Here is a 19,783-nt window from a genome sequence, read left to right as displayed (position 1 = left end):
ATAGAGATGGGAGAAGGTAGGTGGAGGCGAGGGTTTGTCTTGTAGCTGTGGAGAGAAAGTGTGCATTTCTGTATAGCATACCGAGCTTCTGATGTGTTTTTTTAATATTTAGTTGTACATGAGTATTGAATTTCAGGTGTTCATCAATGGTAACCCCAAGAAGTTTGGCGAAAGGAACTACTTCAGTAGAAGAGTGGGTATGGCTGGTGATCGTAAAAGATTGCTTGTCAAGGGGGGGGGGGCCTTAGTAGGGGAAAAGAGAATGATTTTAGATTTGGTGGCATTAAGGGAGAGATGGTTTTGTAGCATCCAATTCTCAGTAGTTGAGAAGGCCAGCTGGGTTTTGGTCTGGAGCTCATGAATGCTAAGGGCAGAGCAGATTAGAGTGGAGTCATCAGCATATTGCACTATTTCAGTGTTTGGAATAGCTGAGTGAAAATTATTGATGAATACATTGAAAAGCATAGGTCCGAGTATAGAACCTTGGGGCACTCCGGTAGGGGTAGGTAGAAAGGTTGAGGTACCAGTTTGCCATATCACTGCTTGGGATCTGTTAGAGAGAACTTTTGAACCATGAGAGTGATTCTAGGGAGAGATTGAGGTTGGAGAGATGATTGAGGAGGTGTGTATGGGATATAGTGTCAAATGCCTTGGATAGGTCAAGAAGGACAGTGGAGACAATTTCACCGGAGTCGCGTGCGTGATTAACAATGTCTAAGAAGGAGATGAGAGCAGTTATAGTACTGTGGCCAAGACGGAAGCCGTGTTGAGTACGAGAGAGGAGCTGGTTATTGAGGAAGTGAGGCATGAGTTGTAGGTGGATACATTTTTCAAGAATTTTGGAAATTGGGGAAAGAATGGCTATTGGACGAAAATTAGATATGGAATTTTTTTTGCCCCGTTTATGTAGGGGTAAGATGTAGGCAGCTCGCCATAATTTGGGAACATAAGATTCCTGGATAGATTTATTGATGAGAATGCTGATGGGGTGGCAATCCTGTCTGCAGCAAGCTTGAGATAGAGTGATGGAATATTGTCGGGGGGCATTGGAGCATGGCTTAAGTTTGGAAAGAAGCTTTTTGATACAGGAGGTAGGTAAATATACATTTTAGTATTTTATTTCTGTCAGTGTTAATAGTAATTCCAGTGAGAATTTCTGCTTGTCTTCTTCTGGCTTTTCTCGGTTAGGGGTCGCCACAGCGGAACTCCGGTCCACTAATGATTGGCAGTAGATTTTTATGGTGCCGAGGTGCCAGCTCGATGCCCAACCTTCAACGAAGGCATGCCCTACGCATGTCTTTCGAACGCCACTCGACCACGGGGAGGACATGCAGACTCCACACAGAAGGCGCTTCAGCCGAGAATCGAACGGGAGAACCTCTTGCTGTGAGGCGACAACGCTACCGCTGCACCACCGCGGCTAGTGAGAATTTCTGCTTGTAGCAGTGTTTATTTGACCTCTTTCTTTGACAAGTGTTTGTTTTTACTGTTTCTGCAAAAACTTTCAGTATTTCTCTCAGAATTGCCATGTGCATATGTGCTGTTAGACAATAGAGGACCGACTGTCTTTACTGTTTTTATTCTGCTTTACTTTCATCTCTTGACAGCAAAATATTGCAGAACTTGGATTTTTTCAGCATTTATACATTATTTATTATATGTATGACTCTGTTCTTTGTGTTTTTAACATCAGATTGCGATTTTAAAATGAAGTTATTTGAATGAACTGTGAAGATTTTGCTCTCCCTGAAAAAATAGCAGTCTAATGTGGTTAATATGTGTGAAAATAACTTTCTGACACTGGTTTGGAACATTGATTGCTTTAGTATTTGGACTTTGTGGAAATTCTTTAACGTCTGTCAGTTGTAAAAGAATCTCAATACATTTCAAACTGCTTTTCATGATAATAGCACGGTTTGGGAGAATTTAGTTGTGTGGGGATATACGTATTAAGTGCTTATTGTGGTATATTATCCAGTACTGTCAGTTTATTATTTTATCTGGTGTTCTTTCCTCTGACTTGATGGATCCTAACTGGTTTCCACACCCCATCAAATACAGTTGCACCTAAAAAGAAGGAAAACAAAATAAAAATATGCCTCAGCATATCATATAAGTTAATGATTTTATCAGGGTCATTGCTTGGCCTGCAGACAGCTTACCTTTTGCACCATCTCCCTCTCATGTAGCTTCACCAGCCACTATGGGGCAGGGAATAGATACATCCTCTGGGGCTGTTCCAGTTCCTGGGACAAGTATGGGAGAACCAAACCCTTTTAGATGCAGGAGTAGTCTGGGGTAAGAGATCCCTTGTTAGACATAATAATCTGTCCTCAGATATTTTATCTAGTAGTGAAGTTCACAAGAAAAAGAAACAGAAGCTTCACCATACAGCTGATAATCAGACTATAGTTGTTTATAAGGCTGATGTGGTTTCCTTGGCTAAAACTTTTCTGTAGACAACTAATTCTGGTGTTTGTGTTCCCAAGCATGGCTCTAGTGTTTGGCTAAGGATCTTTCTGTTGTTTCAGAGAATGATGAGGATTTGATGACATCAATGGTGGTTTACTAGTTAACACTGAGTCTAGTCAATCTGATTCTTCAGAAGGTGAACCTGAGCTAAAGTCAAAACAAGTGCTCACTTTTCCACAGATGATTGCTAGATTCGGTGATGATTTGCTTTTGAGTTGTTGAGAACAACACCAGAGCTAGGCAGGGTATATGACATTATTTATAGAGGACGAGATGCCTAATTCTGTGGCTACCCACCAGCCTTGGAAGATGTTTATAAAGCTTCCAGCGGGACACCAGTATCTATTCCACCTATCCCTAAGAAGTTTTACAGAGATAATAGGATCTTCTCAGATATGACAGGTCTCTTTTATCATTTAACTGCTGACCCAGCTGCAGTCTCCCCATCAGCCCACTCAGATAAAAATTCCTTGGCTTCATCTAATCCATTGCCCCCTGATAAAGAGGGAAAGTGGTTAGAGCTTCAAGGCAAAAAGATGCCTCTTTGTAGTACTCTAGCCTTAATAATGTTAAATTATCAAGGCTATATGTGGAAATTTATTTTACTGTGTACAGTTTGAAAGATTTTCCTACATTGCTAACTGCAGAGCAGAAGTCTTATATGAATAAAATTGTTTCTAATTTGACTCGTGTTTCAAAACATACTTTGAAAGGTATGCTTCAATCCGCAGATACAATGTCGAGAAATGCTGCTGCTTCTGCTGTTTTAAGAATGCATGCTTGGTTACATATTCAGAACTTCTCTGATGATTTAAAATCTGAAATTTTGAATGATCCTTAAAATTCTGAATTGTTTCTTGGGCCCTCAGCTACACAAATTCTCAATCAAAGTTTAACCAGCTGTATTTAAGTACTGAATATTATAAAAGTAACAAAAGAACCGGAAGAGGGTCTTTAGAAAATGGAAGGAGCAAGTTACACAGAAATCAATAGAAATTGTGGGAACAATACATGCAGAATATTATTTATGAGGAGGAGGAGGAGGAATGAGGTTTAAGGGAAGGCAGGAATTCAGCAATTTATGTAATGTTGGACTAATGACAGTTACAAAGAAAAGATGTGAGGTATAGTGTATGTAAATGGAAAATGTTAATTTAATTTGTTTTCTTTTCTGTTAATGTATGTTTGCCTATGTTTTAAGTCATAATTTAATAAAGGTGTTAAACAAAACAAGGGGAGAAAAGATTCTACATACCTTGGATTTCGACAGGCAGCTCAAGTACTACCTTGATAGAACAAAGCCCTTTAGGAATGCTGAACAGCTGTTTGTCTCCTGTACTAGGGCTAAGAAAGGTCAACCGTCTCTAAGCAAACTGTTGCACAAATGTCGTCCTCTAATATTATTTTCTTTTACTTCCACCATGGTAAATCTCTTCCAGGCAATCTTACGGCTCATTTGGCTAGGGCCTTATCTTCTTCAATGGCATATTGGAAAGGGGTGTACTCTAGAAACATTAAAAACAGCAAACCAGTCCTATATTCATACTTTCACAAAGCACTACAAACCAGATTCCCTTTCAAGGTTCAGAGCAGGCTTTGCCAAGACCATTATTCAGGGCTCCTGGATTCTTATCCTTCTACCCTCCAGGTAGGTAAGCTTTGAGAATCTACCAGAAATGCCACTGAGGCAGTGGGAATGATGAACATGGTATAGTTGCGCCAGTCCTACTTACTTGTAACAGTAGATTTCTCACTATTTCAGTGGCAGTACCCACTTGCCACTCCCAAGATTGTCCATAGTTGAGGTGGGTTCAACCTTTTTGATTCAATTATTGTTGGATTTGGATTTTATGTCATATTGTAATTGGCTGCGAAATTTACTCTTTGCGTGACTTTTCTGTCTTTAGGTACTTTCCTCTCCTTCTTTGTGGAAGCAAAAGGTCCTGCACACTCACTTTCTTTCACAGCTAAAAGTTTCCCTCTCAGGATATGCTCAGCCAAAATCAGTTGTCACAGGAAGAGAGAGGGGGAGGTGTCTGAGCTTTTGAAAGCTGGCCAGTACTGGTTGATTTGGTAGATAACCCAAAATGCCAAAGAGGTAGTAAGGAATTAAAACATCTACTGTTACAGGTAGTAGGACTTTCCCAACTCTACTCTCTCCTGGCCTTCAAGTGACTCATTCATTTCCAGCAGGTCCGCCACCTGTTGAACACCCCATATTACCCAGTGGAAATCTCTGTTACCATGGCTGTAACCACATGTTGATTTCCAGGAACTGGGAATGAGTGATTCGTTGAACATCATATATAGAGCTGATAATGTATTTACTTTGCAAATTCCCGTGTCTTTTTTATGTTTGAACCAAAGCACACAGTGTACACCACACTGCCATTTAATGTTTTGATTTGCATATATTCCTCTATGTCCATTTCCATACTTCTTGATGCTGTAACGTTGACATAGGATTCCTTAACTCTCACAGCCTCTTCCTTTGGGCCTCTGCCAAAAGTCAATTCTATTGCATGAGTCCCTTTGCAGTCTTCTCACAGTCCCCCTCACAGTCCCTTCACAGTCACATCACAGTCCTGTTACAGTCTTCTTCACAGTCCCATCACATTCCCCTTGCAGTCCCCTCACATTCCCCCTCGCAGTCCCCCTCACACTCCCCTCCCAGTTCTCTCACAGTCTCTTTGCAGTCCCCTCATAGTCTGCCTCCCAGTCCCCCTCACAGTCTCATCGCAGTCGCCTTCCAGTCCCTTTGTAGTCTCTTCACAGTCCCTTCACATTCCTCTTACAGTCCCCATGCAGTCTACTCACATTTCCCCTCACAGTCCGTCTCACAGTCCCCTTACATCCCCTCAGTCACCTCGCAGTCCCCTGATAGTCCCCTCACATCCTGTCACATTTCCCCTTACAGTCCCCTCACATCCCTTCACAGTTCCCCTCACATTTTCCCCTCACAGTCACGCTCACATTTCCCCTCGCTGTCCCCTCACATCCCCTCACAGTTTTCCCACTGAGATGGGCTATTTCCATCCCTGGCTGCTCCATCCTACTTCTCTGGATGGCATCTACTAGATCTAGGCCTGCTACTTCAGGCTGGGATAGTGGCTCAGCAGCTACAGTCAAGGATTTGGCCGTCTGTACTATGGAGCCAGCCACACATAAACTTTTATCTCAAAAAGGGACTAATACAAAATCGAATTAAAAAAAAAACAGAAATACTTTTATTCTAGCTGAAGCAGTCTTGATTGAAACTCTAGCCCTTGTCAACCATAAAATGAAGTAATAGAGTCAGAATACTGTGTTTGTAACACTTGGTACCTTTGATTAACAAATTTTTGTGTGAGTTTGACTCTAACAGAAGTGTTTGCTTCTAAATTATTCTTTCAGCCAGGAATATTGAGTTTGTATGCTGTGTCTACTTTTTGGCAGAAATATTTAACGTATACAGTAATCTTTATCCTCCTCGTCCAAAGTCTTGTTTTAAAAATAAAACACAGTAGAGTTTTACTCAGAATTGCTACGTCTAAGCCTGACTCTTTTTTTAATTGAATTTGGTAAATCTGAAAGAATTTGGTAAATCTGAAATACTGAAGGGTAGCCCTTCTTTTATTCTGGTTGGAGTAGTACAATCCAGTGTGCTGGTGTAGCACTTCCACAGTTCTTTCATACAGTCACAAGTAGCAGTTAGCATTTGGCCATCCTAGCCTAAGCACCACACAAGTTAACTAGCAGAAACCTTTTGATGTTATGTAGTCCAATCTCTCCTACATTCTTACCCATGGGTTCAGAGCCGAACCTCGGCTCCGACTCGGCCATACTCTAGCTCGAAGTCTTTTAATTGGCTGGGCTAAGAGGTATCCCATGCTGCACTGCTCCCTTTCCCCAGATCTCATTTGCCGCTCGTAAAGCTCAGACGTGGTCTCGCTCTTGGCTGTGGCTAAGTATAACTTTTTGTCTTCTTTGACTAAAATTTGTTGCTCCAAAAGCTATTTTTATAGCTAGGTGTATGTGTTGTTGGTTTGTGAAAGCTTTTTTGTGCGGTCTTTCGTGGCCTTTGTCTAGATTTTTGTCTTGGTATCCTGTTAGCTATCTCCCACGGGCTAGGCTCGTTTCAGTTAGAGGACCTAGTCCTCCCTTGGTTATCTGTTTACCCTTCTGTGTGTTTGTTTTGGTTTTTAGGTACCTATCCCTCCGGGCTAGGGCCGTTTAACTTAGAGGATCTAGTCTTTCCCCTCATTTCCTGTCAGGTCCATTTGAGTTAGAGGTCCTTGTGTGGTGTCTGCAGTTATTTTAGTCTAGTTCCCGCAGTTTGTTGCTGGTGTCTGTTTTGACTGTTGTGTTGTGTCTAGTGTCCTGCTGACCATGTCCAAGGATTCAAAAGAACATAAGCCTTCGGGCTTTAAGAAATGTGCTAAATGTGGTTATAAGATTTCCATTATGGATGGGCACTCTGTGTGTGTTTATTGTTTGGGGGCTATCCTTCTTCAGGGGTCTTGTGCGTTTTAGCCCTAGTGTTCTTCAAGAAAGGAAGAACAAACTAATTCTGAAGGGAATACTGAAACCCCCCTTCAAGGAAGATTTGGAGAGGTCTTCTAGTGCTAAGTCCTCTCCCTCTAAAAGAGACAAAATATCCAAAGCATAAAAACGATTTCCGGCTCCGCCAGTATTATCGGAGCCTCCAGAGAAAGTTACTAAGTCTACTGTGGCATCCTCGGCTCCACTGTCTTCGGTGACAAAGGAAGTTTGTGACTCGACAGAACCTACATCGACTCCCAGCCTCTTGGAGCCGGTCTCCAATTTTTAGACCGGTTTCTCCTCTTCGCAGGTTTCCTTCAGAGAGGAGGTTTAGATCTCCTACCTTGTCCTCTAGGTCCTCCAGGACACTCTCTGATGTGGATGTGGATAGAGTGGTGCAAAGACTGCTCCAATCACCAGTGCTGGCTAAATTGCTTTCGGCTCCAGCCCAGTCGGCTTCGGAGCCAGTCACCCATCCATCGTCGATAGATCCTCCTCCGAGCAAATCTCAGCCTTCGGAGCCAGAGTGATCGGTGCCATCTGATGCTTCTAGGTCGGCTCTGATAGCCCATCCCGGCTTATCGGCTCCGATCTCAGATCCAACCCCGTCGGCTGTGTCCACAGGGTCCAGGAATCATGGTTCCTCGGTTGGACCCGAGGGGGAGGTCTCGGGACGCTCTTCGGCTCCTAGCCTCCCTCTCTGTGCTTCGGCTTGGGTGAGCCTGACCCTTGCTTCGGCTTCGGACCTTGTCCCTTCTGCTCCGAGGTCTTCCATGGTTGGTCGATCTTCGGAGCCGGGGAGACCAGCTTTCGAGGTCATGCGGAGTGTGCTGGCCAGGTACTCAGCTGCATCATACAGCTCTGACACTCTTCCCCCTCCAGCTCCGGTATCAGTCTCTGATCGCACTCTATCTTTGGACAGCGGAGACCCAAGGCCTCAGGATACCTCCATGAGTGGTCCCCTAATTTCTGAGGGCCCCCCAGAGTTTTTGCCTGAGGAGCCACCCAGAAAAAGAACGTGCAAGAGGAAGCACATCGACTCCCAGGAAGAGTCTCTCATGTCAGACACTGACCTCGAGGAATCAGAGGGGTCCCGCAAGTCATCCTCTGAGGATATCTCTTTCTCTGATATCCTAGAGATCTTGAAGCAGATAGGTGACTGGCCCTCTAAATCCCCCTCTGAGGAGGAGTCTGTGTTCCTGAAGGTCTTTGGGGCTCAGCCCTCCACCTCCTGGGTCTCTCCACCCTTCAACGAACTCCTGGACCTGGTTTGTCGAAGGGTGTGGGAAACCCCTGACACTGTGGAACCAGTCCCCAGGAGACCCAACAAATTTCTGTCCTCCCCCACTGATAAAGGCTTACAAAGGGCGTTCCAGTAGATGTCATGGTGTGGCAGCGGCCACCAAAAAGGAACCGGCTGAGACTTCATCTACTGTCCATCCCCCTAACAAGGATTCTAGGACCATGGACCGGCATGGGAAGCGTACGTTTTCTTCAGCGGCCTTTACTCTGCGGTCACTGAATTACTTATCACATTTTACATGGCTCCAAAGAGATCTCCTGAAGGAGCTTGGAGATGCTCTGCAGGGTAAAGTTTCTGATGCAGTGGCTCAGAAAGTCAATGCTCAGATGTCTACCCTAAATTCTATTGCTAACTCTTCCATGAGGCTGATCTCTTACGCAGCTGAAGGAGCGAGTAGGGCAGCGAGCTCAGGAGTTTCTCTCAGGAGGCACTCCTGGATGTGCCTTTGTAATTTCGTGGAGGCCTTCAAATCTACATTCACCAATGCCCTGTTTGATGGTTCCTCGTTGTTCAGAACCAAGGTGAAAGGCACTCTCACTAGATGTGAGCAAGAGGGAAAAACTCTGTCTGCTGTGGGAGTCCATTTTTCCATGCCTTCTAGACCTTATCCCAAGGTCCAGAAGAGTGGGAAAATGTGGTTCAGGAAATCGCAGACGTTTTTTCATGACGCACAAAGTGATTCCCCTACCAGAGGCAGGGGGGTGGTAACTCGGGTAGATGCCACCCTAGAGGCAGAGGAGGCCCGCGTAACCAGGTAGACTGTGATTCCTTTCGTGGTTCTCCCTACCAGCGGTCCTGATGGGAGGCCCGACTGCGTGTTTCCGGAGCCAGTCGGGGGTTGCATTTCATTATACCCAGAAGCCTGGCAAGACATCACCCAGGACCAGTGGGTATTAAAAATAGCTTCCGGAGGATATCACATTCCCTTCTCCCCCCCCCCCCACCCCCACCGGTCAAAAGAATCCCAGATGTTCCACCCAATCAAAGGGATTCCGCAGCTTCAGAGGTTATAAAGCTGCTAGAAAAAGGAGCCATCCAGCATGTCCCCTCAGACCAGATCGGATTAGGGACTTAGTCCAGATTCTTTTTGGTGCAGAAAAGAACAGGGGACCTGAGACCCATCTTGGATCTCAGCCACTTGAACCTCCATGTGAAGAAGTCCAAGTTCCGAATGGTCATGTTACAATCTATTCTCCCATTGTTAGGAAAAGAAGTGTGGGTGTGCTCCATTGACCTCAAGGATGCATACTACCATATAAAGATGGACAGGGCATCCAGAAGTCATCTATACTTCCGGCTGGGAGCCAGTCATTTTCAATATTGTGCCCTGCCCTTTGGTCTCACCACAGCCCCCAGGGTGTTCACCAAATGTATGGCAGTGGTGAAGGCTCACTTGAGACGTCAGGGATTCCAAGTGTTTCCGTACCTGGACAACTGGCTCCTTTCTGCCACCACCAGGCATCTACTACTACAGACCAGAGAAGCCACTATCAAGCTGTGTCAACAGTTGTGTATCACTCTAAACTGGGAAAAGTCTGCCTTGTTGCCCTCGCAGTGTGTCACCTTTATAGGTGCCAAGTTAGACACCGTGCTCATGAGAGCATTTTTACCACAAGAAAGGATTCAGGGTTTGCAACAACAGGTATACGCGTTGCTCCCTCTGAAGAAAGTGAAGGCAAAAACGGTTCTCAAATTGTTAGGGATGATGGCTGCAACAATTATGCTGGTTCCTCTTGCGAGGCTACACATGAGGCTCCTTCAGTGGCTGCTCTTCGCCCAGTGGTCTCTACAACATCTTCCGCTTTCTCATCACATAATGATCACAGACAGGTGCAAGCAAGATCTATGCTGGTGGCTTCACACCAGCAACCTCAATGCGGGAAAACACTTCGTTCCATCCCCTCCTGTTGCCACAGTGACCACAGATGCCTCCCAGATGGGGTGGGGGGGGCATTATCTTGGCAGGACAGTCCAAGGCATGTGGCAAGAACACGAGATACATCTGCATATCAATATCTTGGAGATGAGGGCAGTGCTACTAGCGTTGCAAGCACTTCAGACCTTTCTTCCTCTCGGGATAATTGCAATCCACTCAGACAATATGTCGGTGGTATGGTATCTGAACAAACAGGGAGGACCCAAGTCGTATCCCCTTTGCAGAGAGGCCATTTGAGTGTGGCAGTGGGCAGTGTCTTCCCAACGTTTTCTTCTAGCAGTGCACATTCCAGGGAAGTCCAACGTGATCGCCTACAGGTTGAGCAGAGCTATTCTGATGCCTCACGAGTGGTCCCTGAACAGTCAAGTTGCGGAGCAGATTTTCCACAGATGGGGTCAGCCTTGCTGCAACCTATTTGCCAGTCCCCTCAATACCAAGTGCAGCAGCTACTTCACCCTTATCCCCCCTCAGTGGGAGTCACCCAGGGATGCTCTAGTTCATGATTGGCCCACCGGTCTACTTTATGCCTTCCCGCCTGTTCCTCTGCTGACAAAGGTTATTCAGAAAGGGCAATCCTTGGGAAGCAGAATGATTCTGATTGCTCCACACTGGCTACGTCAAATTTGTTTCCCCTTTCTCCATCCTTATCTCATGGACGCAAACTGGATTCTGGACCCACAGCCAGATCTACTGACTCATATGTCAGGGCAGTTCCATCCCTCTCTTCAAACCCTCCGGTTGACAGCCTGGCTACTCCACTTCCATCCCCAGTCAGGCTTCATCATTTTTCTCAGGAAGTGGTTCATATTCTGTCTTCTTCCCATAAGCCTTCTACCAGAAAGATTTATTCCAGTAAATGGAAAAGATTCTCCATCTGGGCTCATGCAAGACAAATTTATCCTTATACAGCTCCAATTTCTTCAGTTGTGGAATTTCTCTCTATGCTTTTCAATCAGGGGTCAGCAGCCACAACCGTTAAAGTCCAGTTGGCAGCTATTTCCACTTTTCACGTCGCTAATGAACCCAGTCTAATGGTGCATAGACTTTGTAAGGCATTCTTGAAGGGCACTATGCTGCTTCGCCCTCCAGTCTTTGACCCGGTCATGCCTTGGGACCTAAATTTTGTGCTACAATATCTCACTTTGTCCCCATTTGAGCCTGCAGCTACTTGTGAATTGAAATATCTGACTTGGAAGTCAATCTTTTTGGTAGCCCTCACTTCAGCTAGATGTGTCTCGGAGCTCCAGGCTTTGTCAATCAGACCGCCTTACTTGATATTTCACAAGGACAGGGTTTCCCTCAGACCAAACCCTTCCTTTATGCCGAAAGTGGCTTTGGTTAGTAATCTCAACCAATCCATTGAACTGCCTGTATTTTTTCCAGAGTTTTCTAATAAGGCAGAATTTAAATTTCATCAGCTGGATGTTCACAGACAGTTGCATTTTTATTTGCATAGAACGAAGGATCTTAGAAAATCGGGTCAGTTATTTGTCTCATTTTCAGAAAATAGGATTGGGTCTCCTGTTTCCAAAGTGACCTTGTCTAGATGGATCTCTGGTTGTATTTCTTTCATTTATGCCTCAGGTGGTAAAGATTTACCATTTAGAGTGAAGGCATATTCTACCCGATCGATGTCTACATCTACAGCATTTCAAGCCAGGATGTCTATGGATGATATTTGTGCTGCGGCTACATGGGCATCTCCTCACAGCTTTATTACTCACTACAAATTGGATTTGGTATCCAGAGGCAGATCTTCCTTTGGTTCCACAGTGCTCAGGAGTATTTTCCACTGAGCCTCCCAAGGTTCAGGTGCTGGGGACGCTGTCCCATGGGTAAGAATGTAGGCGAGATTGGACTACATAACATCAAGAAGTTATGTACTCACCATAACGTTCGATCTATGTAGTCCATCTCGCCTCACATTCTTACTTACCCCCCCCCCGCCTTCCCCCATCCTGGAGGACCTATAGTTTAGGTCTGGTTTCAGTACTCCTTTTATTGTTGGAATGTTCTTCCTTCTGTATGTGTTATATGTATGGAGGGTGAGTGGTTGAGCTTGCAGCAAACAAGATCTGGGGAAAGGGAGCAGTGCAGCATGGGATACCTCGTAGCCCAGCCAATTGAAAGACTTCGAGCTGGAGTATGGCCGAGTCGGAGCCGAGGTTCAGCTCTGAACCCACGGGTAAGAATGTGAGGCGAGATGGACTACATACATCAAACGTTATGGTGAGTACATAACTTCTTGTTTCCTTCCTTTGGCATTAGAGCTGGCATATGACTGTCCAGTCCTTCCTAGCCTTCCTAACCCAGCAGCTTCCTATATACTGTCCTCAGTCATGCTTGTCAGCAGCACAGAAAGGTATCATGAATTTATGCCAGTTGGCACGCACCTTTTGACTGAGAATATACCTCACTCTTGTACCATGTTTGTACTCCTGTATGTTGTGATATTTCTGTTATCTCTCCTGTACTGCTTTTTTCTACCCGGAGCATCCACACTAAGATTTTGTAGACTTTTACTGAATGACTTGCAGGCCTTGCCACACATTTTCCTCATTCCCCTGATGGCGATCTTGTGCTGACTTCTGCTTTGACCCATTCATACCATCATCATTCTGTCTATGAAAGCTCAGAATCATCCCATGGGGGTTCTCCCATTTCAAGGCAAGGTTAACTTTTTTGGCAATCCAATTTTAAGGTGGTAGCGGAGTGACAGGAGCTAAAAAGTCATAGCTGTCACCCTACAACCCCTCCCTCTAGTGCCAGCAGTCACAGTGCAGTGCTTACTTTAACTGTAACAAGCCCATAGCATGCATGTGTGTCCACATACATGCAGACACACATATGCACACACATCTGCACGCACACACACACACACACACACACACATACATAAACACCCTTTACTGTTTACTAGAGTGCCGAGACTTGCTGTTTCTTGCTCCAAAGTTGCTCTTCCTTTCGGCACATGGCTAACCATCAGCTTGTGTATGAGCTGTGACACTATACAGCTCCCCTCCTCTCTGTGGGTGAGTCAGCATCAGTCACTCACTCCCATCACTCTCTAGCGAGAGAGAGAGTGTGTGTGTGTGTGTGTGTGTGTTTGTGGCAAAAATATTTAATGTGTGCAGTAATCTTTATCCCCCCATGGTTGTTTTAAAAATTAAACACAGTAGAGTTTTCCTCAGAATTGCTACATCTGGCTCTGATTTTTTTTAAATGAATTTGGTAAATCTGGAATACTGAAGGGTGTCACTTCTTTTTTTCTGGCTGTACTACAATCCAGAGTTGTGTGTGCTGGAGCATTCACATGGGTGAATAGGTGAGTGCCTGTGTCTGACTGACTGGAGGGATGTGATGCTGAGTGGATGTCTGTATGTGCAGGAATGTCTGTGTTTCTGTGGGTGTGTGTGTGTGTATGCTCTCATCTAAATGCCTGAAAATGTGTGGGGTGCATGTGCCAATGTAATGTTTAAGCCACCAGAAGTAATCACCACTGCAAAGTGCATGTAGCATGTGTAGTCAAACACTGCGATTCAGAGATTTGCAAATTAGCTGATAGTGAAGTCTTCCTCATTGTGACTAAAGCTGACTCTGAATCATTTTTTCCATGATTGCGTAAACTGACCTATCCACAGAGGGAGAAACATTTCTGTCTTCCTGTATTTATTTATTTATAAGTTACAGTGTAGAGATCATTTTTGGGAGGTGATGACATGTTCTTGAATGAGAATGCCCATTAAGTTGTCAACATTGGGGCCACACTGATGATCTTGAGGGATAAACCTCTAACTATAGCCCAGTCAACCTGGCTAAATTAGCAGTTCAGGCATCTGATGGAGAGGCAGAGAGGGATAGGGCATGCCCATCCCATAGTGGGGGGGGGGGTAATATGGGCATTCCCCTAGATGTCCCTGACAGAGGCTGGGTTTTGTACAGGGGTGGGCATAGTCTAAGAGGGGACAGGGAGGGAATATTAGTTGAACTTCCACATTGACAGAGTGAGACAGTTGCATGCCTATCCCAACTAAGCTAAAACAGGTAGTGAAGGGAGGGAGGGAAAAACTGTTGGTAGGCCTTAATGGAAAAAAATCCCCTAGCAGATGTAGGACAGCATCCCTCCCCCAATGCCCTTAGGATCTACATCAGCCTCGGTTGTGAATTCAGAGATAGTCTGAGTGTAGAAGAGGACCAGTAGAACTGGTGATGGACATGGGGCACTAGGGACAGCTGTCAGAATGAAGCAGGGGTGAAGAATCCCCCAAAAAAGTCATCAGCAGTGATTAATTTGAGATCTCTGTCTTGCCTGAAGAATGTCAGTAATCCCTTTTCCTCCCTGTATTCCCTCTATTGTAACAGGTATATCTGGTGTGGCAGAATTATTTAATGTATGCAGTAATCTTTTCTCCTGTGTAATTTTATTTTATTTATTTATTTGACATTTGTTTACCGGGATGGTCCGACTGGGTCAAAAGAACCCATTTTCAGCAGAGGCCTGGGGAGAAAAGCTCCAGTTACAGAAATGGACAAACCTTATACAAGTAACAAAAATTATACAGAAACAAGGTAATTACATAAGTAAGAATTAAGAACATTGCTACAAATAACAAAGAAATGCTTGTTTTAAAAATGAAACACAGTAGAGTTTTACTCAGAATTGTTAAATTTTATTTTATTCATTTATTTTGCTTTTGTTTACTGCATTTGTCTAACTGGGGTTTAGCCAAAAACCCATTTTCATTGGAGGCCCAGAGGGAAAAGCTCCAACATATTACAAACATTTTTAAACAGACATTCAAGTAATATACATCTTATATTTCTGTTGTTCTCTATTCCAGATGTCATTGCAAATGAAAATATTTGTATAAAAATAAACTGACCATTGTTCCCTCATCATATTTTGATGTGTAAAAACTTGTTTAATGGTGCAAATTTTATTGTGAGACTAACCAGCAATAGCTGCATGCTATTAGTGCTACAGTTCTGTCTCAATGCATTAACAATAGATCTTGTTTCTTGTTTTGGCAGTTTAAAGGAAACTCTGAGTGCCTACTTGGAGGAAAAGCGGAGCACCCCTTTGCCTGGGCTGGATGACCACTTAAGTGATGACATCACATTAGAGAAAGGTGTTGAAGCCTGGAAACTTGCACTAAAATTTAAAAAGTGATTCTTAATGTCCATGTTCTTTGTACATGTCTATTTTGAAAAATGATTTGCACTAAAACTCTTCTGAAGATTTGCACTGACCTGCCAGAAAACTGCTTTTCATGCTGCCTGTGGTTTTCATGTTGGTTAGGTCCCAATTGTGTATTTATGATTTAGCAAATATTTAGAAGGACGGGAGAAAAAACTGTGCCTTGAGTTCTGTATTTATAAAAAGGCAGTCATTTGTTTTGTAAACGCAGCAGTAGGAGATGTTTGTTTATTAAAAGCCAGTGATAGAATGATACTGGAATACTTTGCCATTCTGCATTTGGCATAAATGGTATAAGAATAAGGACAGGCATTACTGATGATGATGCCATAATAGTAAGAGTAGGTTCCTGCCCTAAAGATAATCCTTACCAAATTATAGGGAGAATTATGATTACAATGGGAAACAGTGTCTTTATTCTAGGTAAGCTCCCACATCCTGCAGAGCTGATTAGGTATTACCCGGATCATCCTCATTCAAAAAGCCAGGAGAAGGGTGACCAGATACTCCCACCTGAATGCTAGGAATATTCTGCACCTTTACTTGGCAGGCGTTGTACCTGGTAAATGCTTATACCATGGCTAGTAGCAAAGACAGCTTGAAATGAGTACTCAGCATGTCATGCTGAGTGCTATGAGTACAGCATGGGGTTCCATTAGCATTTATATGATTAGGAAATAAGTGGTGCTGGAGGCTATGACTCATGACACTGAAATCATTGAGCACTTCAAATGAATTATGGATGTCAGTCAGGATACGTTAGTTTGGATCTGAAATGTTGTGATGAGACTGCTTGGTATAATTACTCTGAGAAGTTTGTCACAGGGAATCCCTAGAAACATTCCTTCCTGGGATCAAGGATCATTTACACATATCTTTTAACAAGAAATTGTCGAAACTATCAGGAAAAATTAGGTTATTCCATTCTAATTGATGGAATGCACAGAATTTCTGAAGAAGAAATTTGTGGCTGAATTGCTGAAGTTGATGAATGTTACTTGCCTAGTGTATAAAGGCACATCACACCAGTAATACCTGAAGCAATGAAAGATATGTCCATGCTCAGAAAAGAGACCAAGTGAAAGCACATTGAATGTTCAGCAAGTGATTCAGTGAAAAATAATCCATCACTGTATTGTCTGGTCATACAAAAAGCCCTGTAGGAACATAAACTACCCTGGATACAATGAGACAGTACCATCTTAGGCAATAAGATTGTATCAGACACTGCACTGCACTTAGAACACATTCCAGAGGCTCTCTATAGTCTGCCTGAATTAAACACACACAAACACACGTGCACACTGCAGACAAGCTACTGATTATTCTGACCTTGTATTTGTGTAAGAAAATGAGCTGTTAAAAGTTTATACAGAAACAAGTCGTTTTATTACCCTTAGATTCACAACGTTCAATTTTTAAGCTGAAAAGAAAAATCTTTTTTTGTCTAAGAAATTAATACGTTGTATTATTCCCTCAACTACTACTGATTTTTTAAGTCCTTGAAGCAGTAATTCACTTATTTTGCAAGAGAGAGGAAATAGTGGTATCAGTAATATGGTGATTATTATATATGGAATCTCTGGACACCTCAGAAGGCACTATTCCAGCTCATTTGTTCACCCTACCAAAATATTTCATAGTTTTATTTTAATATTGTCATGTGGAGGGCTGTTGTGAGTATCAGAGAATGACTCAGCCTTTCTGTAGGAAGGCAGAAGTAAGGAGAATACATACAGCACCTGACTGGCCCTCGTATAAAGAATTGGGTACAGAAGGCATCTAGAAGTTAGGCCAGAAAAGCCATCTATGTCAGTTGTCAGTGTACACACTATTATGATGGGATGCATGACACAGTCTTTGAGGTTAATTAAAAATAGTCCCCCAAAGACTGAGAAGACTATGACCATACTAAGAAGTACAGCTACCTATTATTCACTCACATGTATTCTGCTGATATGACCACTGAAACACAGGCAAGGTTCCAGGAGAAAACAGATGTCAACAAAGAGGACTTCAAGGAACTAATTAAAAAAATAAGAAGCTAAAATATCAAAAATAGTTATGACAGAAAATGTGAGTTAATGAATAGAAGAACCTGGAAGCTGATTATCTCCTAGTAAGTCAATTCTAGATCCACAAGACTTTAAGCTTAGATTCCTCACATACAAATAATTGTCGATATTTCTTTCATTCCTTCTTTACTAGATGAGAGTGAATTCACTCTAAGAAGATGTTGCTGCTTTTTTGGTTGACCTTTAAACCTTTTCCACAGAACAACTCCTGTAGTGCTAAATGTGCTGTGTGGAAAACATTGATCTTATTATGCTGTGTGATTCAATTTGTGTCAGATAATTACCTTATATATCTACATTTCTTGTACCTTTATGGGTTTCCCCTGTAAAGAGAACTTGATTTTTTTCACTGGAATAATGTAGTTAGCAATCTGTAAATAAACAGATAAGTAAAAAGAAAATTAATTTTATTTTTACTGATGGGATGATAGAATGTGGCTGCATTTCTTCACATAATTTGTTCTTCTGAGCATTTTCAATAAAATACATAAACATAAAAAAAGGCTGAAAAGTATAATTTGGCATAGTCCATCCTGACTGCTATACCACTATATTGTTAAGTCCATTGGTATTCCATCCACTATTTTTTTCACATTTGCTGAAGAATTATTACGTCTTTCAGATTATAAAATGTTTTTTGGGGGGTATCCATCTTGTTTTGTAGCTGTATTTGTCTGCCTCTCATTTTTCTTTCTTGTAGCATCATGCAGGAAATTGAAATTGTTACTTGTAACTGTTGCTCAAAGAAGCAAAAGACTCAAATATAGTAACAAGGACATCTTCTAGTATTCAACTCACTTGTCTACGACAGATAGTAATTTGTTTTTTATCCAGAGACTTGCTCCAAAACCTGCCACTAGTCAGTTCACCATTTTTTTCACTTCACCTTTTTGGACCTCGTCTCTACTTCCTTGTCCACTCCCTCCCATGGAAGTTTATGATGCTGAAAGACTTGCCAAAGTCCAAACACTACATCCATTGAAAGTATGGCTCTGTGATGGTGCTCACCGTAACAGATGATACTCAGATAATCAGAAGACAGACAACTCCATGGGTGTACAGATGGAGTAGGCTATAAAATGGAGTATAACACATACAATGCTCCTTTGTTTACAGAGACCTAGGAAGAGACCAACCAGTTTAGCAATCTGTAAATAAACAGATGAGTAAAAAGAAAATTAATTTCTTTGTTTTTACTGAGGGGTGAAGGATGGTGGATGGATGCATGGATGGATAGATGGATGAATGGGAAAGAGAAAAGGACATAGAGTGCCTGTCCTGCAGTAGTGTGGTTTGACTGCGTTTCTCATTTTATGTAATTATACTGATACAGTTATAGTGTGTTTACCTTAATGATATTTGCTGCAGGAATTCATAAGATTATTTCTAGAGATCATCCAGCAGTTTACCTTCAATTCTCAGAATGGGCGAGTAGTCCGCAACATGCCTTGTTGAACAATAAAAGCAATCCTGCTTTACATTTACAGAGGGATCGAGTTTGTAAAGTTTGGAGACTGACAAAACAGTGAGCCACATACAGAAAACATAAACACTGTTGTCTGTAGTACTAAAACTTAACTTTTATGTAAAACTTGTAAAAGATCCTGGCACCTTGGCTCCGCAGCCTTCAAGGAGAGGAATGGGTCATGACTCTCATTCCTCTAGTTATATAAGCAGTTAATTAATTCCAGTAAATGATCATTATTTAAAAGCACAGTAGAAGTCATTGCCAGTTAATCTCAGTATTCAAACCTCAATGTTCATATTTGATATTTTAATATAAAGTAACTTTACTTTTTTCACCAGCCACTGTTTTAAGTCATTTCTAAGATTAAATGAGGTTTTTTTTGCAGCAGCAGCAGCACCATAAATCCAACTTCAGATATGTTATGCTGATTTTCTTTAAAATACATTGTTACTAGATTAACGAACCACATATTGTTTTCTTATCTTCCCTAGATATTCCGATATTTTTTCTTTTCTTTACAACCTAATTATTTTCCTCTATATACAATCTGAACAGCTGCAGATTATTCCCAAATATACATTAATTTGGAGCTTATGTTAAGATTTAGTTTGGAAAGGGAAACAAAACTGTGATGTCTGCACTTTCCCTTTTTTTTGCTCTACAGTTTTGAAGCACCAATGGTCATTCTTAGGAAGTTACCCATCATACAATTTAGACAAGGAGAAAGGAAGTGAAGATATTTGCATATACAAATGATTTTTAGTCTATTTTCACACTACATATAGTCACTTGCAATTGTGTTCTGCACTTT

General features: G+C 42.5%; 1 protein-coding gene across 1 annotated transcript in view; it reads left to right on the top strand.

Moving 5' to 3' along the window:
* The window catches only part of LOC122812984 (E3 ubiquitin-protein ligase rnf213-alpha-like), a 1,982,151-nt gene extending 1,964,145 nt beyond the window's left edge, over positions 1 to 18,006 (top strand). Inside the window, 1 exon segment of the mRNA XM_044085079.1 lies at positions 15,264 to 18,006. Coding sequence (XP_043941014.1) covers positions 15,264 to 15,402 — 139 coding nt within the window. The 3' untranslated portion in view covers positions 15,403 to 18,006.
* The last annotated feature ends 1,777 nt before the right edge of the window (positions 18,007 to 19,783 follow it).

This window comes from Protopterus annectens, chromosome 10.part0 (assembly GCF_019279795.1).
Source record: "Protopterus annectens isolate FY-2018-M chromosome 10.part0, PAN1.0, whole genome shotgun sequence".
Lineage (NCBI taxonomy): Eukaryota > Metazoa > Chordata > Ceratodontiformes > Protopteridae > Protopterus > Protopterus annectens.
The sequence above is the reverse complement of the archived record's forward strand: the minus strand, read 5'-3'. Positions and strand labels throughout refer to the sequence as shown.